We start from the raw sequence: 18,652 nt of genomic DNA, 5'->3' as shown, positions 1-18,652 counted from the left end.
TGGACAATGAGATGACAGTGCTACAGTGCTACATTTAAAATTGGGGAAGGGGGAGCTGGAGAAATGGTACAGTGGGTAAGGTGCTTGCCTTGCATGTGGCCGACCTGAGTTTGATCCCTAGCATCACATATGGTCCCCTGAATACCATCAGGAGTGATTCCTAAGCGAAGAGCCAGAAGTAAGCCCTGGGCACAGCTGGGTGTGTGGCCCCCAAATTAAAAATAATTGGGAAAGAAGAAATCTCCCATGTACCTTTTCCCTAGGATGCTTTGGCTCTTCTGTGGGTTTTATTACTCTGTATAAAATACACTAGCATTGGCTCTATGTCTTTAAAAAAAAGTCTGGGTTTTTCTATAGGAACTGCATGAAATCTGTATAGGGCTTTGGAAAAGACTGCCATTGTGACAATATTGGTGAGAGAGGATAATTTAGGGGAAGATGGTTTGCAGAAGGTTAAGCCCCAAAGAGATCTAATGGAGAAGTGGGTGAGGAACCCCTCAAAGGCATTTCAGGAGGGTGCAGGGAAAGAAACCCCAGAACTTACAGCAGAGGGCTGCCAGAGCAGAGGCCATACCCTTGAAAGCAGTTGCAAAGACAAATTAGAGATCTGCCACAGTCCTTTCAAAATGAGTTTATTAGCTTCCCGCCTTGCCCTGCTCCCAGCCCCTGGGAATCCTGTTTCTGCCCCAGGACTGAGGTCAGTGCCCCAGCAGATGGTTCTTCATGGTTCTCTTTATCCAAGGCAGGAAGGACAAGACCTTGGTAAAGACTCCTGGAGGTGTCCCATTCTTTTTTGCGGAGGAGAAGATACCTTGGAACTCGTTGAGACACACGAGGGGGCCCCCAGAGTCCCCCTGTGGGCAGAAAGGAGGGACTGAGTTGACCTCTGGGTGGTCCTGCTCAGGGGTGGGGCAGGGGGTGAGTGAGCCCCATAAGGGCTGTAGGTGAGATCAGGCCCCTTCTCATCCCTCCCAGCTGGGGCTCCACCCACCACCTCTGTCCTTTCCAGCTCCCACCTCCACCCCACCCTCTCCCCAGGGACAGTGGCCAAGCCTCTCTCCTGCTGAGGGGTGACTGATCCTCCCCAAGCCCCCCACCTGTGGAGGGGAAAGACTGAGTTTGTGGACACAGTCTCCTAGAGCTCGTAGGCAGAGGCATTAACACACAGTCACTCCCAGGCCTCCCCCAGTTCCTCTCTAGGGCTGGTCGAAGGAGATGCTGGGATGCTGACCTTGAACCCGTTCCTCTTCTGGTGGGGGTCCCCCATGCAGATCTGGGTGGCTCTGCTATAGCGGGTGCCGAAGAGGGATTCACACGTCTCATCTGCCTGCACTTTCAACGCCACCTCCTGCAGCTCATCAGGGAACGGTTTCCCGATCTCCACCTGCCCCCAGCCGGCCACACTGCACACCTGGCCTGGCCGCAGCCTGCTCCTGAGCCCGGGCAGGCTGAGGGGCTTCACAGCCTTTGTCAGACTGGCCTTTCTCTTCAGCTGTGGAGCAGCAAGAGAGGGTCCCATTAGCCTGTGCCCCTGGCCCGGACACCCACATGGGGGTGCCCTGTCTTCCTGCCCCATGGAGCTCCGGAGACTGTTTGGAGATTGTGATGGGGGCAGGGAAGGTAAAAGAAGGTCTGGGTAGATCCGGGCGAGTAGAGCAACCACGCACTTCCTTACCTTCAGCAACATGATGTCGTTGGCCAAGTTGTTAGGGTCATAGTCGGGGTGGGGGATGGCTTTTCCCACAGGGATCACCTGCTGGTACCGCTCCTTTTTACTGATGTTCTGGGCACCCAGAATCACATTCATAGCCCTGCACAGAGAACAGAGTGGGGGTCCGTGTGCAGGGGCCTGAGAGGGACAGCCTAGGGGGTTTGGAGGCAGGTGGCAGAAGGCGCAAGGGCATGCAGTTGCTGAGGGGAAAGAGGCCACACATGGTCTGGACTGAGGGACTCCCCTCTCTGTTCTTCAGGATGGGAAGGAGCTTCCCCAGTCACCAGTATAAAGGGAAAGGACTCTGGGGTCACACTAGGCCCCTGAATCACTCCCCCCACCCCTAACACACAGTGGGTCTCTCTTCTCAATAGCTCTCTCACCTCTGAGCCTTCACTTCAACGTTCCTGGCCCCTGGCCCATTTTTAGACAGCTTCTTTGATGTTCTGGGCTTGACTGACCTCCCCTGGGCCACAGTCCCTGGGGGAGGGGATGGGGTCCCTGTGGGTGGGTGGGGGGCCTCAGGAGGTGGGGTTGGCTGGACCCCTCACCTTCCCTTGCAGTGAGCAGCCGTCAGCACGTAGTCCCGCTGCACGAGCGTGCCGCCGCATCTCATTGTGCTGCTCCCAGACAGAAACCTGATGAAGGCCATGTAGGGCCGGGCGTGAGGCCGAGCTGTGTGGCCCCCGATGATCTCCTCTGAAACAAGCGGGAGGTGGCTGTGAGTGGGAGGGAACGTGGTGATGGTGGGAAGGGGTTCTCCTTTGTCTGTGGACCCTGGGGGGATCTTTCCTGCTTCCACTGGGGGCAGAGGGCCTGTAGGGCGCCTCAGAATCCTGCCCTGAGAAGGGGATATGAGATGCAGGCACGCCCTCCCAACTCTCTCATCTGTGTGCAGGGGAGAAGGCCTGTCTTCAGGACGGTGGTCCCCACATGCCTCCTCTCTCAGAGACTTGCTAATCTCCAGAGTCCCTGCGCTTGCCCCATGATCTTTTCCTATGACCCACTGTAGGTGGGTATGGCTGTATGTCCTCAGACCCAGAACATTCTAGATTGTTAGTAAACTTTTATTATTAGCGTCTAATTGTGTGTGTGTGTGTGTATGTGTGTGTGTGTGTGTGTGTGTGTGTGTGTGTGTGACCTGTAGCAATGAATGAACTTTGGGCTGAGATGGGGGGAGTACTGGGTCAGGGAAGGTTGGGCTGTGAGACCGGAAGTGGGCTGCACAGGGCAGGGACAGGTGACAAGGCAGCCTGAGGTGTGGTTGTCCAGCCTCTCCTGAGATCATTCACATGATGGGGCTGCCACTGGGTGGGAGGAAGATTGTTGCTAACCAGTGACACTAGTTGTTTTTGAGGGGTGGGGTGAAGTTTGGGACTACACCCAGTGGAGGACCACGTAGTGCTGTGGGCAAGGCAGGGACCCTGACCCCTCTCCAGCACTTGGGACTGGTTCTGTTTTTGTGTGTGTGTGTGTATTTTTGGGTCACACCTGGCAATGCTCAGGGATTACTCCTGGCTCTGCACTCCAGAATTAACTCTTGGCAGTGCTCAGGGGACCATATGCGATGCTGGGAATTGAACCTGGGTCAGCCGTGTGCAAGGCAAACACCCTACCTGCTGTGCTATCGCCCCAGCCCCGGGACTGGTTCTTATGTGGAGTCCTAGGCAGTCTTGCTGCTGCCACCCCTCAGAGCTGCCCTCTCTTGGGCAGTGGCGAGGGATCTGAATACTCAGTCTCTGTAGCTCCACAGTCTTCTCCCCAACACCTTTCCAGAAAGAGCGCCCTTTCCTGGAGATCAAGAGAAGCCCTCACTTGCTCACCAGGGACCCCACTTTTCTGTAGCTCTGCTTGCCCAGGGTCTACATGGCCTGAGACTTATTGGCCCAGGTTGGGGATGCAAAGAAGATGATGGCCACTCACCTGTCCCTGCCCTGGGGGACAGAAGAAAGACCCAGCAGAGCAGGAGCGTCTTCTGCATCTTCTCAGAAGGTCTTCACGGGCCAGAGTTCTGGGGCTTCTTCCTTCCAGACACCAAGTGCTCGGAGCGGAAGTGGGGGGCTGGTTCAGAGCCCTCAGCGACCACCTCTGAGAGCATCCACTAGCTTTGTTGGGTGTCACCTCAGGAGGTGTTGCTCGAAGTTCTCAGAATGTGCCACCACATGTGCTTGCCCACTGCAGACACAAGGTGAAAGCTTGAGCAAGAAATGAAAGTGAGGGCTGTGGTGGTGGCAGCAGAAGACTGGAGCCCCAGAAGACCCTGGTGAGGGACCGGAGGTGTCTTTGTTTCTCAGACCATTGTTTTTTTCCATTCTGAAGAAACTGTGCACGGAAGCTAGGCCCAGGGCTCCAACAGGCTGACTTCTGCCCTGGAGAGAGACTGATAATCAGTGGCAGGAACTGTGTGACTTGTGTTGGGGCACCAGATGAGCAGGGCCTTGGGAGGGGGCTGCCAGGTGAGGTGAGCTGCAGATGGGCTTGTCTGAAGAGCAGAAGGGCTGGAGATATCCCAACAGTTTGGGCTAATCCCAGTTTCTTTCATCCTCACCATTTCTCTTTTGGATGATATGTATATGTGTGTGTGTGTGTGTGTGTGTGTGTGTGTGTGTGTGTGTGTGAGTGTGTACGATAACATTAATTTGCCATTTCTCCCTGGCCGCAGGGAGCTAAGGCGTTTTTGGTTACACCATTCACAGTGCTCCTGAAGCACTCCCAGTTCCTTGGTCTTCGTCTTTAACTTCTCTGTGCTCTGCTTCCTCTACCTGTGAATCACGCATTTCCCCTAAGCAGCCCCTGTGACTTGTAAAGTCAAATTCCTCAGAAACCTCTGGATTTGCATTTGTAAGTGAATTATTGCTTTTCCCCTTCCCTTATGTACTTTTGCATAGTTTATCTCAGAGCAATGTCGTTTTTTTTTTTTTTTGTATAGACACAGGAAGTCAGTTAATGCTATGCTTTTGTAACTTGGGAGTTATTTGACTCTGAATAATATTCACTCCTGGGCATCTGTTTTCTCAATTTAAGCCTCAGTTGCTCTTGGTTCCTAGTGATGTTGGTGGGCCCCACAGAGTGGCTCATGTGAAGTGGGGAGGAGAAAGACGGTCACTTTCTCTCGATCCACCTCTGCCACCTGGGACCCAGGGTTACTGGGTTTTTGTCTCGCCTCACAGGAAGGAATTTCAGGAGTAGAAAAACAGTGCAATTACACAGTTTTTGTTTGGAGGTTTTGAAGGGAAGAGGGAGGAAAGTGGGAGAGAGGGGAGAGTAACCTGCTCAAGAGAGAGCCCGGGCTTCTCCAAGGGCGGAGAGAGCCCCTACACACATCCCAGCATTAGACATGAAAGCATGAAAGTACACATCTCGAGAGGGGGGATGCGGGCGACACATGTGCTCAGGCACCACGTGTGCTCAGCCACAGGCAGCACATGGGCTCGGGCAGCATATGTGTGCCTTTACTTTGTTCAAGGTGGCCTATATAGGGTTTCTCTAACCTGCTTCCATGGGGGGCTTCTACCTAGGTAAGTCCGTTGCTAGGGAGGTTCCAAAGAGGGTTGGGAGGGTGATGATCTTTGAAATTCCTCTCCTGACTTTTGTTTCTCCAGGAGCTTCTGTTGAAGGGGGATGGTCCAGTCTCCTCAGGGTCTGTTACAGACAGGCACCAGTTCTCCTTGAGGTCAGGGTTATTACTTCCCAGGAGATTTACTGCTCTTGCCTTGGGAAGGGGCCTTCTATATCTGCCTGCCTACATCACTAGCACCTAAAAGCCTATATCACTAGCCTACATCACTAGTCCAAACAAAAGACTGGATGAACCCAGGGCAAGCTGTGAGATACCCTGGCATCGAAATGGGCTAGGTAAAGCATTATAATACTAAACTATAAGTTAAGAGCACAGTCATGAACAAATTCTGTTATGATTGAAAGAGTAACAACTGGATTAGAACCCTGTTAGGGTTAGGAAAGACTAATCTGGCCTGAGCACTGTAGTCTGAGATCTATAGAGAGATGTCTCCAGGAAAGCCACCCTATAGGCTCAATATATCTCTTATTGTGTCCATACAAAATGACTGTAGCACTGTCATCCCATTGTTCATCGATTTGCTCAAGCAGGCACCAGTAACATCTCCATTGTGAGACTTGTTGTTACTGTTTTTGGCACATTGAATATGACACGGGTAATTTGTTAGGCTCTGCCTTGCAGGTGAGATACTCACAGTAGCTTGCTGGGGTCTCCGAGAGGGATGGAGGACTCAAACCCGGGTCAGCTGCATGCAAGGCAAACACCCTACCTGCTGTGCTATCGCTCCAGCCCATACAAAATGACTAGAAAGATTATTTAGAAGTAAGTAAACCTAGAGAGAGGGGCCTTGAGCATGGCTGGCTAGCCATGCTCAAGGTCCCTCTCAAGCATGAAGAAATCGGCAGAGGAACCCAGGTGTGTGGGACCCGGGGCTGAGACCTCCAAGCCTGCTTGATTGGGATTGGGCCTCTTCTGCCCAGATTTCCCATTTTCCAGTAGCTAGGTGGTCACACCCAGAAACTCCTCTCCCCTCCCCCCCCAGTGCTGTGTAATCCCACCAACAGCCAACATCCAGAGACTATAAACCAAGCTCCCGGAAGCGACATCTTATAGCCTAGTTCTCCCAGAGGGAAGTTACTGAGAGTTTCCTGCCCACATGGGAGAGCCTTGCAAACTCCCCATGGTGTATTCATATGCCAAAACCAGTAACAAGCTGGGTCTCATTCCTGGCCCTGAAAGAGCCTCCAATGCAGCATCATTAGGAAGGATGAGTAAAGAGAGGCTTCTAAAATCTCAGGGCTAGGCCAAATGGAGACGTTACTGAGACCGCTCGAGAAATTCGATGATCAACGGGATGATGATGATGATGATGATGATGATGATGATGATGATGATGATGATGATGATGATGATGATAAAGTAAATCTAAGATGGCTGTTGGACTAAGGAAAGGAAAAACACACCCCTAGATGGTATTTTGCCCTGGAGCGGATCTCCTGGCTGCAAGAGATCTTTGTCTTATCTTAGAAGAGCTTTCCTAGGAAGGAAGGGTTTTCATATGTAGATTGTGCTACCTCATCTGGGTGTAGTTGCTACCACCAATGCTTGGAGATTGAGCGCTAGACCAAGACTGTGAGAGAGAGTGCAGAGAGACTAGCGTGGGGGACAGGAGGAGAGGGGAATTAAGGGCAGTGTGAGACTGGAGTGGGGAGCTTAGTGAGACTGGAACAGGCGCATGGGGAGGATAGAATAAATGGCAACTGATCACCAACCAGCCTGGTGGCCCTGTTCCCTCCTTCATGTGTCTGTTGGTCGCAGTTGCAGTCTGCGGGCCGGGTTGGGGAAGTGGTTCATGGCCACCGAACACACGTGGCAGATGAGAGCAAGCACACTGCCGCTGATCACTTATTTATTTTGTAAACTCTCTCTCTCTCTCTCTCTCTCTCTCTCTCTCTCTCTCTCTCACACACACACACACACACACACACCAAGTCTCACAATGGAGACGTTACTGGTGCCTGATCGAGCAAATTGATGAACAACAGGACGACAGTGCTACAGTGCTATATATACATACACACATATAGGTGTATAAACAGTGGATATATATCTATAATATATCTGTATACATATACATATTAGTTGAAACAATGATATGTACATTTACAAAGATGTTCATGATTGGATTTCAGTCATATAATGTTCTGCCTGGCATTTAAAAAAATTTAGATTTTCCTCTTCAAATGTACATATTTTGCTATGGAGAGAGATTCTCTGATTCCAGGTTTGAACAAAGGTTTTGTGCTTAATGTTCTTTGTGATGTTGGTGGACCCCATGGTTGGCTCATGTGAGTCGGGAGGAGAGAAAGAGAGCCACCTTCTCCCGCTCTGCCTCTGCCACCCAGGACCTCACTGGGAAGACTAGGCCTGGTAAAGTCTGCGATGAGCCCCTGTTTGGCACAGGCCTCAGTCCCACCAGCCCCACCAGGTGGCCGTCAAGCCACACCTGAAGTTTGCTTGTTCTACAAGGCACGGGAGTTATCTCCACTACCTGATTTCTCAGGGAGCCACGTAATCAGGCTGGAGCGAGGAATTGCTCTTTGCAGGAAAGGAGAAGCCAGTCCTAGGCCTTACCCAGGGTTTCCGAGGTTCTTGTCTCGCCTTGCAGAAACAAGCAGTAAAGGAGTAGACAAACAGTGAGGTAAAGCAGATTTTACTTGGAGGACTTTTTGAAGATGTGGAGGGGAAGAGAATGGGGGTTGTGGGGGAGAGAGTAACGCGTTCAAGAGAGAACACAGCCTTCTCCAAGGGTGGAGAGAGCCCCTATACACATCCTTGCATTAGACATGAAAGCATGAAAGTACACGTTTCAAGAGAGGAGATGCAGGTGACACACGTGCTTGTGCACCACATGTGCTCAGCCACGTGGGCTCAAGCAGCACATGGGCTCAGGCAGCATAGGCGTGCCCTTCCTTTGTTCATGGTAGCTTTTATAGAGTATCTTCTGGGCATGTCTTGGTCCAGAATGTTCTGAAGTCTTCTCTGGGCTCAATCGCTAAAGATAGGGTATTCGAGGAATTTCCCTCATGGGAAGGGGTCCAATCTCCTCAGGGTCTGGTTCTGGTGCCAAGTGAGGGTCTTGTCAGGCCTTAGTTCCTGTTTTCTGCAAGGTTGGCCTTTTGCGACTTCAGAGTGACTTCCCAGGAAAGTTACTGCCATTGCCCGGGGAGGGCCTTCCCTATCTGCCTGCCTACATCATTTGAACCCGAACAAAGCATCATTAGGCTCATTCATGAGGGCTGGATGGCTTATGCTGAGGCTGTTTAGCTCCCCTCCAGCAAGGGGGATGCTGTGCCACCTAATTCACAGTGCCAGGGAGTGGGAGAGGCATTCCCTTGGAGACACACCAGTGGTGGAGAAATGGATGTCAATCATCCTAAATTCCATGAAATCATCTCTGTCTGGTGTCCAGAGAACCCTTTGATATTCTTATGCATGGAGTCATCATAAACCTTTGCGTATACATGATCCCAACATTCTCACTGCTTTTAAGGCAGAAGAAATGGAAGCGGGGTAGGGTGGGTGGGGAGGCAATGTGAGGCTAAGAAGTCCAATCCCAATGGTGTTAAGGTCATTGCAAACAAATACAAATGAAAGCAAAGGAATAAAAAAATTGTAGCATAAAATACAGTGAAAGTGTGAATCAGCCTAAGACATTAGGAGCTGTAGAAGTCAAGGAAAAAGTAAAAGAAAAACTTTTGGTGAATAGTGTGCAAAATATTATGGTCCTCAAAGTGTTTAAAGATAGACTAAAGAAGGCCATCTTTACTCATATTAAGACAAAAGAAAATGAAACCCCGGACTTGTGTGCAGGGCTGAGTGGGAGTCTGAGGACTGGGATGGTTTCCACTCTGGGTCTATCTAGGCTCTTGTGTCCCTTCTGCACTGCTGGGGCCACAGAGCAGCCATGCTGCTGCTGGGTGGACAATCCAGAGACCCGTCGCACTGCAGAGAGAGACCTTCCACCTCAGTGACTGAGGGGCTAGCAGGGGACTCAGCCTAGAGACCAGAGGTGACCAGAGGGACAGGCATAGGGGACAGGAGTTAATGGGCTCAGGGGACCTGAGCATCTGTGGGGTCAGGGCTTGGTGTGAGGCCGCGCTGGCCTGTCCTGTGAGGACCTGTGGAGACCCACTGGGCCAGCACAGAGTCCTGTGAGCCCCGGGGGCCTGGCATGAGCCCTTCTCAGTGGGGAGGCCCTGCTGGTGCCTCACGGAGCTCTGGGGATCCCTGTGGGCAGGGCAGAGGAGGGGCAGCTCAGGGCAGTGAGGAGTGAGGGAAGGAGGGGGACTGAGAGGTGTCTGGGGGCAGGATGGGGAAGCAGCCTGGAGACTGGAGGCTGAGCGGGGCCTGAGCTCTGAGGGACAGGGAAGGGCCTGGGAATAGCCCAGCTCTCAGAGGGGTTAACAGGGGCTCCTGTGAGCCATCCATTCGGACCCCAAGACTGCTGCCTCTCTGAGTGTGAAGGGAAATGTCCTCCCTCCTCCAGTGTAAGTTTGTGTGTGTGTGTCTATGTGTATGTGTGTGTGTGTGTGTGTGTGTGTGTGTGTGTGTGTGTGTTTGGGCGGTGTTATCACAGTATCACTGTCATCCCGTTGTTCATAGATTTACTCGAGCCAGTAACGTCTCTATTCCTCCCAGCCCTGAGATTTTAGCAGCCTCTCCTTACTCATCTTTCCCAACGATGGGAGGCTCTTTCAGGGTCAAGGGAATGAGAATGAGACCTATCGTTACTCTTTTTGGCATATTGAATAAATACACCACGGGTATCTTGCCAGGCTCTGCCGTGTGGGCGGGATACTCTCGGTAGCTTGCCAGATTCTTCGAGAGGGACAGAGGAATCGAGCCCAGATCTGCTGCGTGCAAGGCAAACACCCTACCTGCATTTATGGTTTTGATTTTAGCCCAGACTGACTCTGTTTGGGGCCCAGGACCAAGGGGTGAGCTTCTTCTCTGCCGGACAACAGAGGAGGAGAGGGGCTCCCTTGAGCAGCAGGCAGCGTCCATGCTTCCTCCTGGGCGTCAGTCTGCCCGAGCAGACAGAGGTGGGTGTGCAGGCGCTGAGCTCTGCCCCCCTAAGCACACACCCACACCTGTATCTCATCCTCATGTATGAGGGTCATACATGAGTCACAGTTTCACATTGCTAAAGACATTTATTGAGCGGGGGCCTCTCCCCGGGCAGTGCCAGACCTCAGAGGGGACATCAGAAATTGCAGTTAAATCTTTCTTAGGGTTTTCTTTATCCATGGCAGGAAACTGGAGATTCTGGTGAAGACCTGGGGTGGTGATCCATTGTTCTTTCCATAGGCCACGATGCCCTGAGCCACGTTGTCACACACGAGGGGACCCCCGGAATCTCCCTGCAGATGTGAGGGAAGGACTGGGTGGGCCTATCTCCTCCTGTCCCAGGCGTCTCTCAGAGGAGAGAGTCCAGTGGGCAGAGGTAGGACATGCTGGAGCCCAGGTGCTAGGGGCTGACCCGGGATAGTTTGGGGTCCTTCACCCCAGAGGACTCTTCCCTGTTTGCAGGAAGTTGCTCGTGTCTGGGGGGAGGCAGAGGGTGACACTTGGGTGAGGCATCAGACATTGGTGGGACCAGCTCTGATGTCCACCGGGCCTGTGCACAGAGTGTGGGACTCTCCCCGGGAGACCCCGTGTGCTGTCCCCAGGGCTCTGGAGGCCAGTAGGTGCCTCCCTCTCCCCCCAGTAGGTGCTCCTCTCCAATAGGTGCTCCCTCTCCCCCAGCGGGAAGCACCCAAGGCTTGAGGGGAAAGGGTCCCCACTCCCTTGTACTGGGTCTCCGCTTCTGCCCAATCAGCGTGTCCCCAGGCTCAAGCTCGGCAATGGCCAGTCTCACCTTAAAGGTCGCCTTTTCCCCCTTGGGGTCCCCTACGCAGATCTGGACGGTTCTGTTGTAGTAGCCAAAGAGAGATTCACACTCCTCGTCAGCCCACACCGTCAGCAGCACCTCCTGCAGCCTGTCAGGAAACTTGCTCCTCGGCGCCACCTGCCCCCAGCCAGCCACACTGCACACCCGGCCCCGCCGCAGCCGGCTCCTTCGTCCCGGCAGGCGGAGCGTCTTCACGTTCTTAGTCATCTTGGCCTTACTTGCCAACTATGAGGGGGCAAGAGAGGGACCCGCGTAGCCCATGACCTTTGACTGGACACCCACGGAGCCCGAGGAACTGGTTGGGGACCAAGGGGGGCAGGGAGGAAGCAGGTCTGAGGGGACCAGGTGAGCAGAGCATCTGCTTCCCTACCTTGAGCAACATGATGTCGTTGGAGAAGATTCTAGCATCATAGTCGGGGTGAGGGATGGCTTTGCTCATGAGGATCACCTGCTGGCTGTCCTCCTTATGTTGGATGTTGTGGGCGCCCAGGGTCACATTGATTGTGCTGCAGAGGGAACCCAGAGGGAGGTGGCATCTCGGGGAAGGACCCAGTGGCCCTGACGGGCAGGTAGCAGGTGGGGTGTGGGTAAGGGCAAAATAAAGACACTCTGGCAGGCTGGGAATGAACTGGGACTTCTGCTTTTCACAGCTGAGGGAGTTTTCTGGAGTGAAACTTCCCTGCCCCATAGTTCCCAGTAGTGAGTGTCCCCCAGGAAGGCACATGAAGTGACATTGTGTGTCTGTGGGTGCTAATGTGTGGCCGTCTTGTAGGCAAGTGAAGATTCCTGCAGTCTTTGTATTGCCTGTCCCTGTCCCTGGAACCTGCCCATCTCTCCCCAACTCGAGGACTCTCCTGGCTCGCTGTCCCTGGAGCTGGGGAGTGTCTGGGCAGGTGCAGGGCCCCCCACCCAGGGCCCCCAGGGGAGTGTGGCCGTGTCTCTCCTCACCTGCCATGACAGTGAGCGGCCGTCAGCACCACGTCCTTTCGGATCAGGAACCCCCCACACCTTCTTGGAGAATATGGTTCCCTATCATAGACCTTCAGATACACCATGTAGGGTCGGGAGTGGGGCTTGGCCTCGTGTCCCCCGATGATCTCCCCTGGGGAGTGTCAGCTGTGAGCGTGCAGCCCTCAGTGCCCCTACTGACTTCACTGAAGGCGCAGGGCTGCTGCGTGACCTACTGTTAGGGGTTTTGGGGCTGGGGCTTCACACTCCTTTCCCCCCAAAGGGAAGAGCAGCAGCTCAGTCAGTCTGTTGATTTCCACACAGAAGAAGGGAGCCTGTCTGTCTTAGGACCTGGGGCTTCTGACAACTGTTCCCCTGAGTAGTTCCCACAGTTCCTGTTTCTGTGACGTCCAGCAGGAACCTTTTTCTAGTCAGAGAGTAAGATCAGGGGTTGAGTTATGTCAGCGCATTAACCAGAGCAGCCCACAGTTTGTGCTCTGTCAGTGGGGCTAGGAGGAGGGTTGGAGGTGCCAGTGCGGGTGGGAATTGGGAATTTGAGCGGGTTGGGTCTGTCAGACAGTGACGAGAAGGAAGGATCTGCTGAATGCCTGTGAAGAGAGAGGGACTGAGGGGTCTTGAGAGGGAGCCGGGCAGAAGCAGATCTGTGGGGACAGCAATGCCACCCACTGTGGGGCCGGCCCTGTTTGACATTACTGAAAACGGGTCTTTCCTACCACCACATGAGCAGTTGTCCTCCGCTGCAAGAGTCAGTATTTCTTCTCCAGTATACCCCCCGCCCCAGGCACCCTGCGGTCTGTTCCAAAGGCAGAGGTGATGCCGGGAGGGTCATGCCCCTGACTCTGCTCAGATCACCCTCCCACTGTTTCTTTCTTTTTTTTTTTTAAAATTTATTTTTTAATTAGTGAGTCACAGTGAGGGTACAGTTAGAGATTCACACATTTTTGTTCTTGTTTTTCCCTCATGCAATGTTTAAGAGCCCATCCCTCCACCAGTGTCCATTCTCCACCACCAATGAACCCAGTATCCCTCCCACCCCCCAGTCCCATCCCCCTACCCCACCTCTGTGGCGGGGCATTCCAATTTGATATCTCTCTTTCCTTTTGGGTGTTGACTCCCACTGTTTCTTGTAACTTCTTTTTTTTTTTTTTTTCCCAGCATCAGTTCAAGGGTCTGACGTGGGCTGCAATGTGGGTTCAGGTTAGTGTAGACGGTGGATAGGAAGGTTCTGAGGGCAGTAGCACTCCCAGTGAGAGGATAAGGCTCCGAGGGTGGGAGGGTCACTCACCTGCCTCAGCCCTGGGGGATCCTGAGATGCTCAGCAGGACAAGGAGCAGGAGCATCTTCCTAGAAGGCTCTGTAGGGAGCAGCTGCTGGGGCTCCTCTGTGATCTCTGTTGGTTGCGAGTAGAGGACAGTCACATAGTTGAACTCTGGGGTGTGGGGGGTCCCACTTCCTTTCTGGTTTGTGGTGCTTCATGCTAGAAGATTTTCTCCAAAGGACCCTGTGCCCCCCTCCTGTGCCTCTGTTGATGTCATTTTCTGGTTGCTGTGTGAGAATCATGCGGTCACTATCGCTGTGGTCACAGCTGATGACTCAGGGCAGACCATTTGTTCCAGCCCAGAACAGAAACCCAGGTAAGTGTAAGGTGGGGACGTGTGTTATTATCTAGTAAGCCCCAGAACAGAACCTCCTCCCTTTCATCTTCATGCTGCCAAGTGCGTTGGGCAGTGTCTGTGGCAGATGTGCTTAAGCCCTTCTCTGAAACACACTGAAGCTACTTACATTCCTCTGACAGCTGGTGGGAGAGGTAAAAACCTTAGTGACCAGAGTGCAGAATGGGCGGGTGGGGGGCAGGGGCCGGTGCAGCGGATATGAGAGCAAGTGGCCCCATGGACTCAACCTGGACAGCAACTCAAGCACGACCGTGACACCCTTTCTCACAAATTCTAAGAACTGTATTAAAGTAAATGTGTTGAGAGAAACAGAAATGATCTGTCAGGTCAATGTTCTCATCAGAATCCCAATACTGGACATTCATTGGAAAATTAGTAAACCACTCTGGACCTAAAGTCACACCCTCTGACTCAGCTCTTTACTGGTTGATCTTGAAACCATTTGATCTACGTGAACCAAACTGGGAGGTGTTTTCTAAAGGAAATTCTGTTTCCTAAACCCCGGACCCTCCTGAGGTGAGGAAATGTGAGCGCCACCACCAAGGGTTGTTCCTTCACCCTCTATACTTTGTCCACAATGCCTGACTAATGCTGGCGAGTCAAGTTTCAAGCTTTGGACTTACAGTACTTTATATTATTTCTCTGAGGAAAATAAAGTATCACTCTGTATTATTCTAGTACAAATGTCATGATCAGACACAATTTTCTTATGAACTAGGTACCTTTGTGAACTTTCTCAGTATGCGGGGTTTGCAGCTGGGCAGGAAGTGCAAAACCCCTGTTCCTTCTGCAGCACTGGGGCCACAGAGCATCTGTGCAGGTGCTGGATGGAGACTCCTGAGTCCAGTCCCACTGCGGAGAGGGACCTTCCACCTCAGAGACTGAGCCTGAGGGGCCAGCAGGGGTGAAGCCTAGAGAGCAGCTTTACCCAGAGAAATAGGAAGACGGGGGCAGGAGTGACAGGGCCCAGGGCACCTGATCAGCTTTTTAAAAAAAAATTCAAAATGCTATTTTATTTTATTATTTTATTATTATTTTTAATCATTGTGAGATACAGTTACAAAGCTTCCTTGTTTGAATTTTAGTCATACAATGATCGATCACCCAACCTTCCACCAGTGCACATCTTCCACTACCAAGAACCCCACTATCCCCCCCCATTCTAAACCTCCCCCTGCCTCTATGGCAGACCATCTCCCCCAGACTCTTTTGCATTGCTTGTTGTGAATAGCATATGGCCGAGAGCTGAGCAGCTTCTTCTGTTGCAACAACAGGGGAGGCAGAGAGGTCCCCCCTGAGCCACAGGCTAGAGTCCATGCTTCCTCCTTATGGGTCAGTCTGTCCTGGCAGAGGGACAGAGGAGACAGAGATGCATGGGAAGGGCCTGTGGAACCCCTCTGGTCTTCTAACAACAGAGCTATGTCTGTGAATGAGGGTCACTCATGAGCCACAGTTTCCCATTGCTAAAGACGTTTATTGAGTGGGTGTACTGCCCCAGGTATGCTGGAGCTCAGAGGAGGCATCAGAAGCCGAAGTTACATCTTTCTCAGGGTGCTCTTTATCCAGGGCATGAAACTGGAGATTTTGGTGAAGACCCGGGGTGAAGATCCATTGTTCCATCCATAGGAGACGATGCCCTGGGCCACGTTCTTGCACACGAGGGGGCCCCCGGAGTCTCCCTGTGGGTTGAGGAAGGACTGAGCCTGTTTGCTGCTCTCCAGGCCCCTCTCAGTGGAGGGAGACTTGTTAGCCCTGGTGGGCAGAGACAGGGCATGTTGGGGACCAGTTGTTTTGTGTTGGCTCTGGACATTTTGGAACTGAAAACTCAGATAGCTGTTCCGGGTTCAGAGGGACATAGCTGTGTCCTGCTGGGCCTAAGAACAGGCTATGGGTAGCACTCAGAGGGTTCATCAGACAGTGGTGGAGCCAGCTCTGAGTGTTTTTAATGGGCGACTACGGACACCCCAGTATGTGCCCAGAGTTTGGGATCCTCCATGGAGGACCACGCGTGCTGTTCCCATGGATGTAGAGGCTGGCAGAGACCCAGTTCCTCCCCAGTGGGTCCCCCCTCATGGAAAACACTGGAGAGTTAGGGGACCCCACTGCCTGGAAATGGCTCTCTACACCTCTCAATCAGCCTGGCCCCAAGGTCCAGCTCTGCATTATCCAGTCTCACCTTAAATGTGGCCTTTTTTTCTTTGGGATCCCCCACGCACAGCTGAGTGCCAGGTTTGTAGTAATCTTTAAACGTGAATTCACACTTCTCATCTGCCTGCACCTCCAGCTCCACCTCCTGCAGCTTCTCAGCAAAACTTCCATGAATCATCAGCCCCCAGCCAGCCGCACTGCACACCTGGCCTGGCCGCAGCTTGTTCCTGGACCGAGGAAGTTTGAGGAGCTTCACGTCCTTAGTCATCTTGGCGTTACTCTTGAGCTGTGGTGATAGAGAGAGGGCTCTGCTCAACCATGCCCTGACCTGGACACGCATGTGGGGTGCCCTCTCTTCCTTGGAGACCTGGGAAGAGTTCAGGGGCCAGAAGGGGAGCAGGGCAGATGCAGGGAGTGAAACTTATAAGCAGAGCATCTGCTTCCTCACCTTCAGCAACATGATGTCGTTAGAGAAGTGATCTTTACCATAGTTTGGGTGAGGGATGGCTTCGCCTACGGGAATCACCTGCTGAGTCTTCTCCTTCGTTTTGATGTTGTGGGCGCCCAGGGTCACATTCATCATGCTGCAGAGAGAACCCAGAGGGAGTTGGAATCTTAGGGTAAGAACCCGGATGCCCTGAAGGGCAGGTGACAAATGGGCTGCAGGTAAGGGCAACTCTAGGACTCTGGCAGGCTGGAAATAAACTGAGACTTGTGCTTCTCCCAGCTGAGGGAATTTGCTGGAGCTAAAGGTCCCTGCTCCATGGTTCCCAGTGAGGAATGCCCCAGGAAGAGAGGGAAAGTGGCCTCGTGTGTCTATGGGTGGTAATGTGCAGACACCTTGTAGGCAGAGGAGGATTCCCACAGCCTTGAACCAGTCTTTGAACCAGCCTTTGAACCTGTCCTTCTCCCCAGGAAACTGCCCATCTCCTCCCATTAGGATTATCCTGGCTCACGTTTTCTGAGCTTGGGAGTTTCAGGGCAGAAGCAGGGGTCCCCATCCAGGGTCCCCTTGGGAGTGCATTGTGGCTGTGTCTCTCCTCACCTGCCATGACAGTGAGCAGCCGTCATCACTACGTCCTTTCGGATCAGGAAACCACCACACGGTACTTCCTTATAAGATTTCTCATGAAAGTACTGCAGATAGGCCATGTAGGGTCTGGAGTGGGGCTTGGCCTCGTGTCCCCCGATGATCTCCCCTGGGGAATGTCAACTGTCAGCGTGCAACCCTCAGTGTCCCTGCTGACTTCACTGAGGGCTCAGGGCTGCTGCTGGACTTGTCTTGGTAGGTTTGGGGGTTTCCTGTTCCTGTCCACCAAGGGAAGAGCTACAGCTCAGTCTGTGAGTCCATTTCCACACCAAACAACAGGGACTTGTTCTGTCTTAGGGACCGGGAGCTCCTGACAACTGTTCCCTTGAGTCGTCCCCACAGTTCCTATTTGTGTGATGGTCAAGTCAGAACCTCTTTCTAGTCAGAGAGTAAGATAAGGGGTGAGGTGAGGTCGGTGCATTAACCAGGAATCAGGCTCAGAGTGTGGGAGGGTCACTCACCTGCCTCAGTTCTGGGGGACAGGGCGGTGCTCAGCAGGACACAGAGCAGGAGCATCTTCCCAGGAAGGCTCTGTAGTGGCAGCTGCGGGGGCTCCTCTTGATCCTGTTGGCTGTGAGAAGAAGAAGGGCAATTAGCAGACCTCTGAGGATCCAGTTTCTCTCTGGTTTGGTGTGTGTCCTGCAAGAAGATTTTCTACAAAAGGCTCCTCCCTTTTACCGTGCCTCTGCTGATGTCATTTTCAGGTTGCTTTCTGAGAATCATGCAGTCACTATACTTGTGGTCACAGGTGAAATCTAGGTTTGATCATTTATTCCAGCCCAGAAGAGAAACCAAGTCAAGTGTGAGGGGACTGGCATGCATCATTGTCTAGTGTGGTCCCAGACCAGAACCTTCACTCTTCCATCTTCATGTGCTAAGTGTATCAGGCAGTGTCTTTGGCAGATGTGTTTAGGCTCTTCCCTGAGCTAGGATCCAACACACTGAGCACATTTTCCCTCCCTTTGAAAGCTGTTGGGGGAGGCAGAAGCCTCAGTGACCATAGTGCGGAATGGAAGGGCCCTGGAAGGATGCAGCTGATATGAGAGAGAGTGGCCCCAGGGACTCAACCTGGACAGTAATTCAAGCACTATCATGCTCCCTACCTCACAAATTCTAAGAATTATATTAAAGGAAATGTGTTGAACCCAAAGGAGAATGAGAACAAAATAAAATGCCCTGCCACAGAGGTGGGGTGGGGTGGGGTTGGGGGCATGGGGTGAAGGGTGGGAGAGATACTGGGAACATTGGTGGAGGAGAATGGGCACTGATGGAGAGATCTAAACAGAATGCAAACATGAAAGTTCATGAGTTTGTAACTGTACCTCAAGATGATTCACTAATAAAAATTAAAAAAATAAATCAATGAAAACCATAATAAAAATAAAGTAAATGTGTTGAAAGAGACAGAAATGATCTCTCAGGTCAATATTTTCACCAAAATTCCAATACTTGGCATTTACTAGAAAATTAGTAAACCACTCTGGACCTAAAGTTGCACCTCAGACTTCAGCTCTTCTGTTGGTTGAGCTTGGAACCATCCAATCCACAGGGACCAACGCTGGGTTGGTGTTTCCTAGAGGAATTTCTG

The 18,652-nt window shown here is 52.4% G+C and overlaps 3 protein-coding genes across 4 annotated transcripts; all 3 read right to left on the bottom strand.

Moving 5' to 3' along the window:
* Nucleotides 1-698: 698 nt before the first annotated feature.
* LOC101551926 (granzyme H) lies at nt 699-3,704 on the bottom strand. Its single transcript, XM_004609660.2, has 5 exons — nt 3,635-3,704; nt 2,263-2,410; nt 1,676-1,811; nt 1,232-1,492; nt 699-854 (listed from the first exon to the last, which is right to left on the bottom strand). Exons 1-5 carry the CDS (start codon nt 3,690-3,692, stop codon nt 699-701), a joined length of 759 nt encoding a protein of 252 aa, XP_004609717.2. The 5' UTR covers nt 3,693-3,704.
* Nucleotides 3,705-10,510: 6,806 nt separating this feature from the next.
* On the bottom strand, nt 10,511-13,493 carry LOC101537826 (granzyme B-like). Of its 2 annotated transcripts, XM_004609427.1 has the most exons (5): nt 13,439-13,493; nt 12,133-12,286; nt 11,555-11,690; nt 11,152-11,409; nt 10,511-10,654 (listed from the first exon to the last, which is right to left on the bottom strand). In XM_004609427.1, exons 1-5 carry the CDS (start codon nt 13,491-13,493, stop codon nt 10,511-10,513), a joined length of 747 nt encoding a protein of 248 aa, XP_004609484.1. The 2 variants fall into 2 exon arrangements, with proteins under 2 accessions (XP_004609484.1, XP_054988698.1); XM_055132723.1 differs by lacking the exon at nt 11,152-11,409.
* Nucleotides 13,494-15,361: 1,868 nt separating this feature from the next.
* On the bottom strand, nt 15,362-17,589 carry LOC101537553 (granzyme B). Its single transcript, XM_004609426.3, has 5 exons — nt 17,526-17,589; nt 17,020-17,173; nt 16,423-16,558; nt 16,003-16,260; nt 15,362-15,505 (listed from the first exon to the last, which is right to left on the bottom strand). The coding sequence occupies exons 1-5, from the start codon at nt 17,578-17,580 to the stop codon at nt 15,362-15,364; spliced, it is 747 nt and encodes a 248-aa protein (XP_004609483.2). The 5' UTR covers nt 17,581-17,589.
* Between the last annotated feature and the right edge of the window lie 1,063 nt (nt 17,590-18,652).

Source organism: Sorex araneus, chromosome 3 (assembly GCF_027595985.1).
Source record: "Sorex araneus isolate mSorAra2 chromosome 3, mSorAra2.pri, whole genome shotgun sequence".
NCBI lineage: Eukaryota > Metazoa > Chordata > Mammalia > Eulipotyphla > Soricidae > Sorex > Sorex araneus.
Note: the sequence above shows the minus strand (reverse complement) of the source record. Positions and strands in the feature narration are given on the sequence as shown.

Excerpts from the sequence above, each read along its gene's own strand:
- LOC101537826 (XM_004609427.1), bottom strand. The coding sequence starts at position 13,493 with ATGCTCCTGCTCCTTGTCCTGCTGAGCATCTCAGGATCCCCCAGGGCT. Across the intron at positions 11,691-12,132 it reads GCCGCTCACTGTCATGGCAG|CACAATCAATGTGACCCTGG; the intron begins GTGAGGAGAGAC and ends TTCCCTCTGCAG. Across the intron at positions 10,655-11,151 it reads GGGAAAAGGCGACCTTTAAG|GGAGATTCCGGGGGTCCCCT; the intron begins GTGAGACTGGCC and ends TCACATCTGCAG.
- LOC101537553 (XM_004609426.3), bottom strand. The coding sequence starts at position 17,580 with ATGCTCCTGCTCTGTGTCCTGCTGAGCACCGCCCTGTCCCCCAGAACT. Across the intron at positions 17,174-17,525 it reads GTCCCCCAGAACTGAGGCAG|GGGAGATCATCGGGGGACAC; the intron begins GTGAGTGACCCT and ends GACATTCCCCAG. Across the intron at positions 16,261-16,422 it reads ACGACATCATGTTGCTGAAG|CTCAAGAGTAACGCCAAGAT; the intron begins GTGAGGAAGCAG and ends CTATCACCACAG.
- LOC101551926 (XM_004609660.2), bottom strand. The coding sequence starts at position 3,692 with ATGCAGAAGACGCTCCTGCTCTGCTGGGTCTTTCTTCTGTCCCCCAGG. Across the intron at positions 2,411-3,634 it reads GTCCCCCAGGGCAGGGACAG|AGGAGATCATCGGGGGCCAC; the intron begins GTGAGTGGCCAT and ends CGCTTGTTTCAG. Across the intron at positions 855-1,231 it reads AGAAGAGGAACGGGTTCAAG|GGGGACTCTGGGGGCCCCCT; the intron begins GTCAGCATCCCA and ends TTCTGCCCACAG.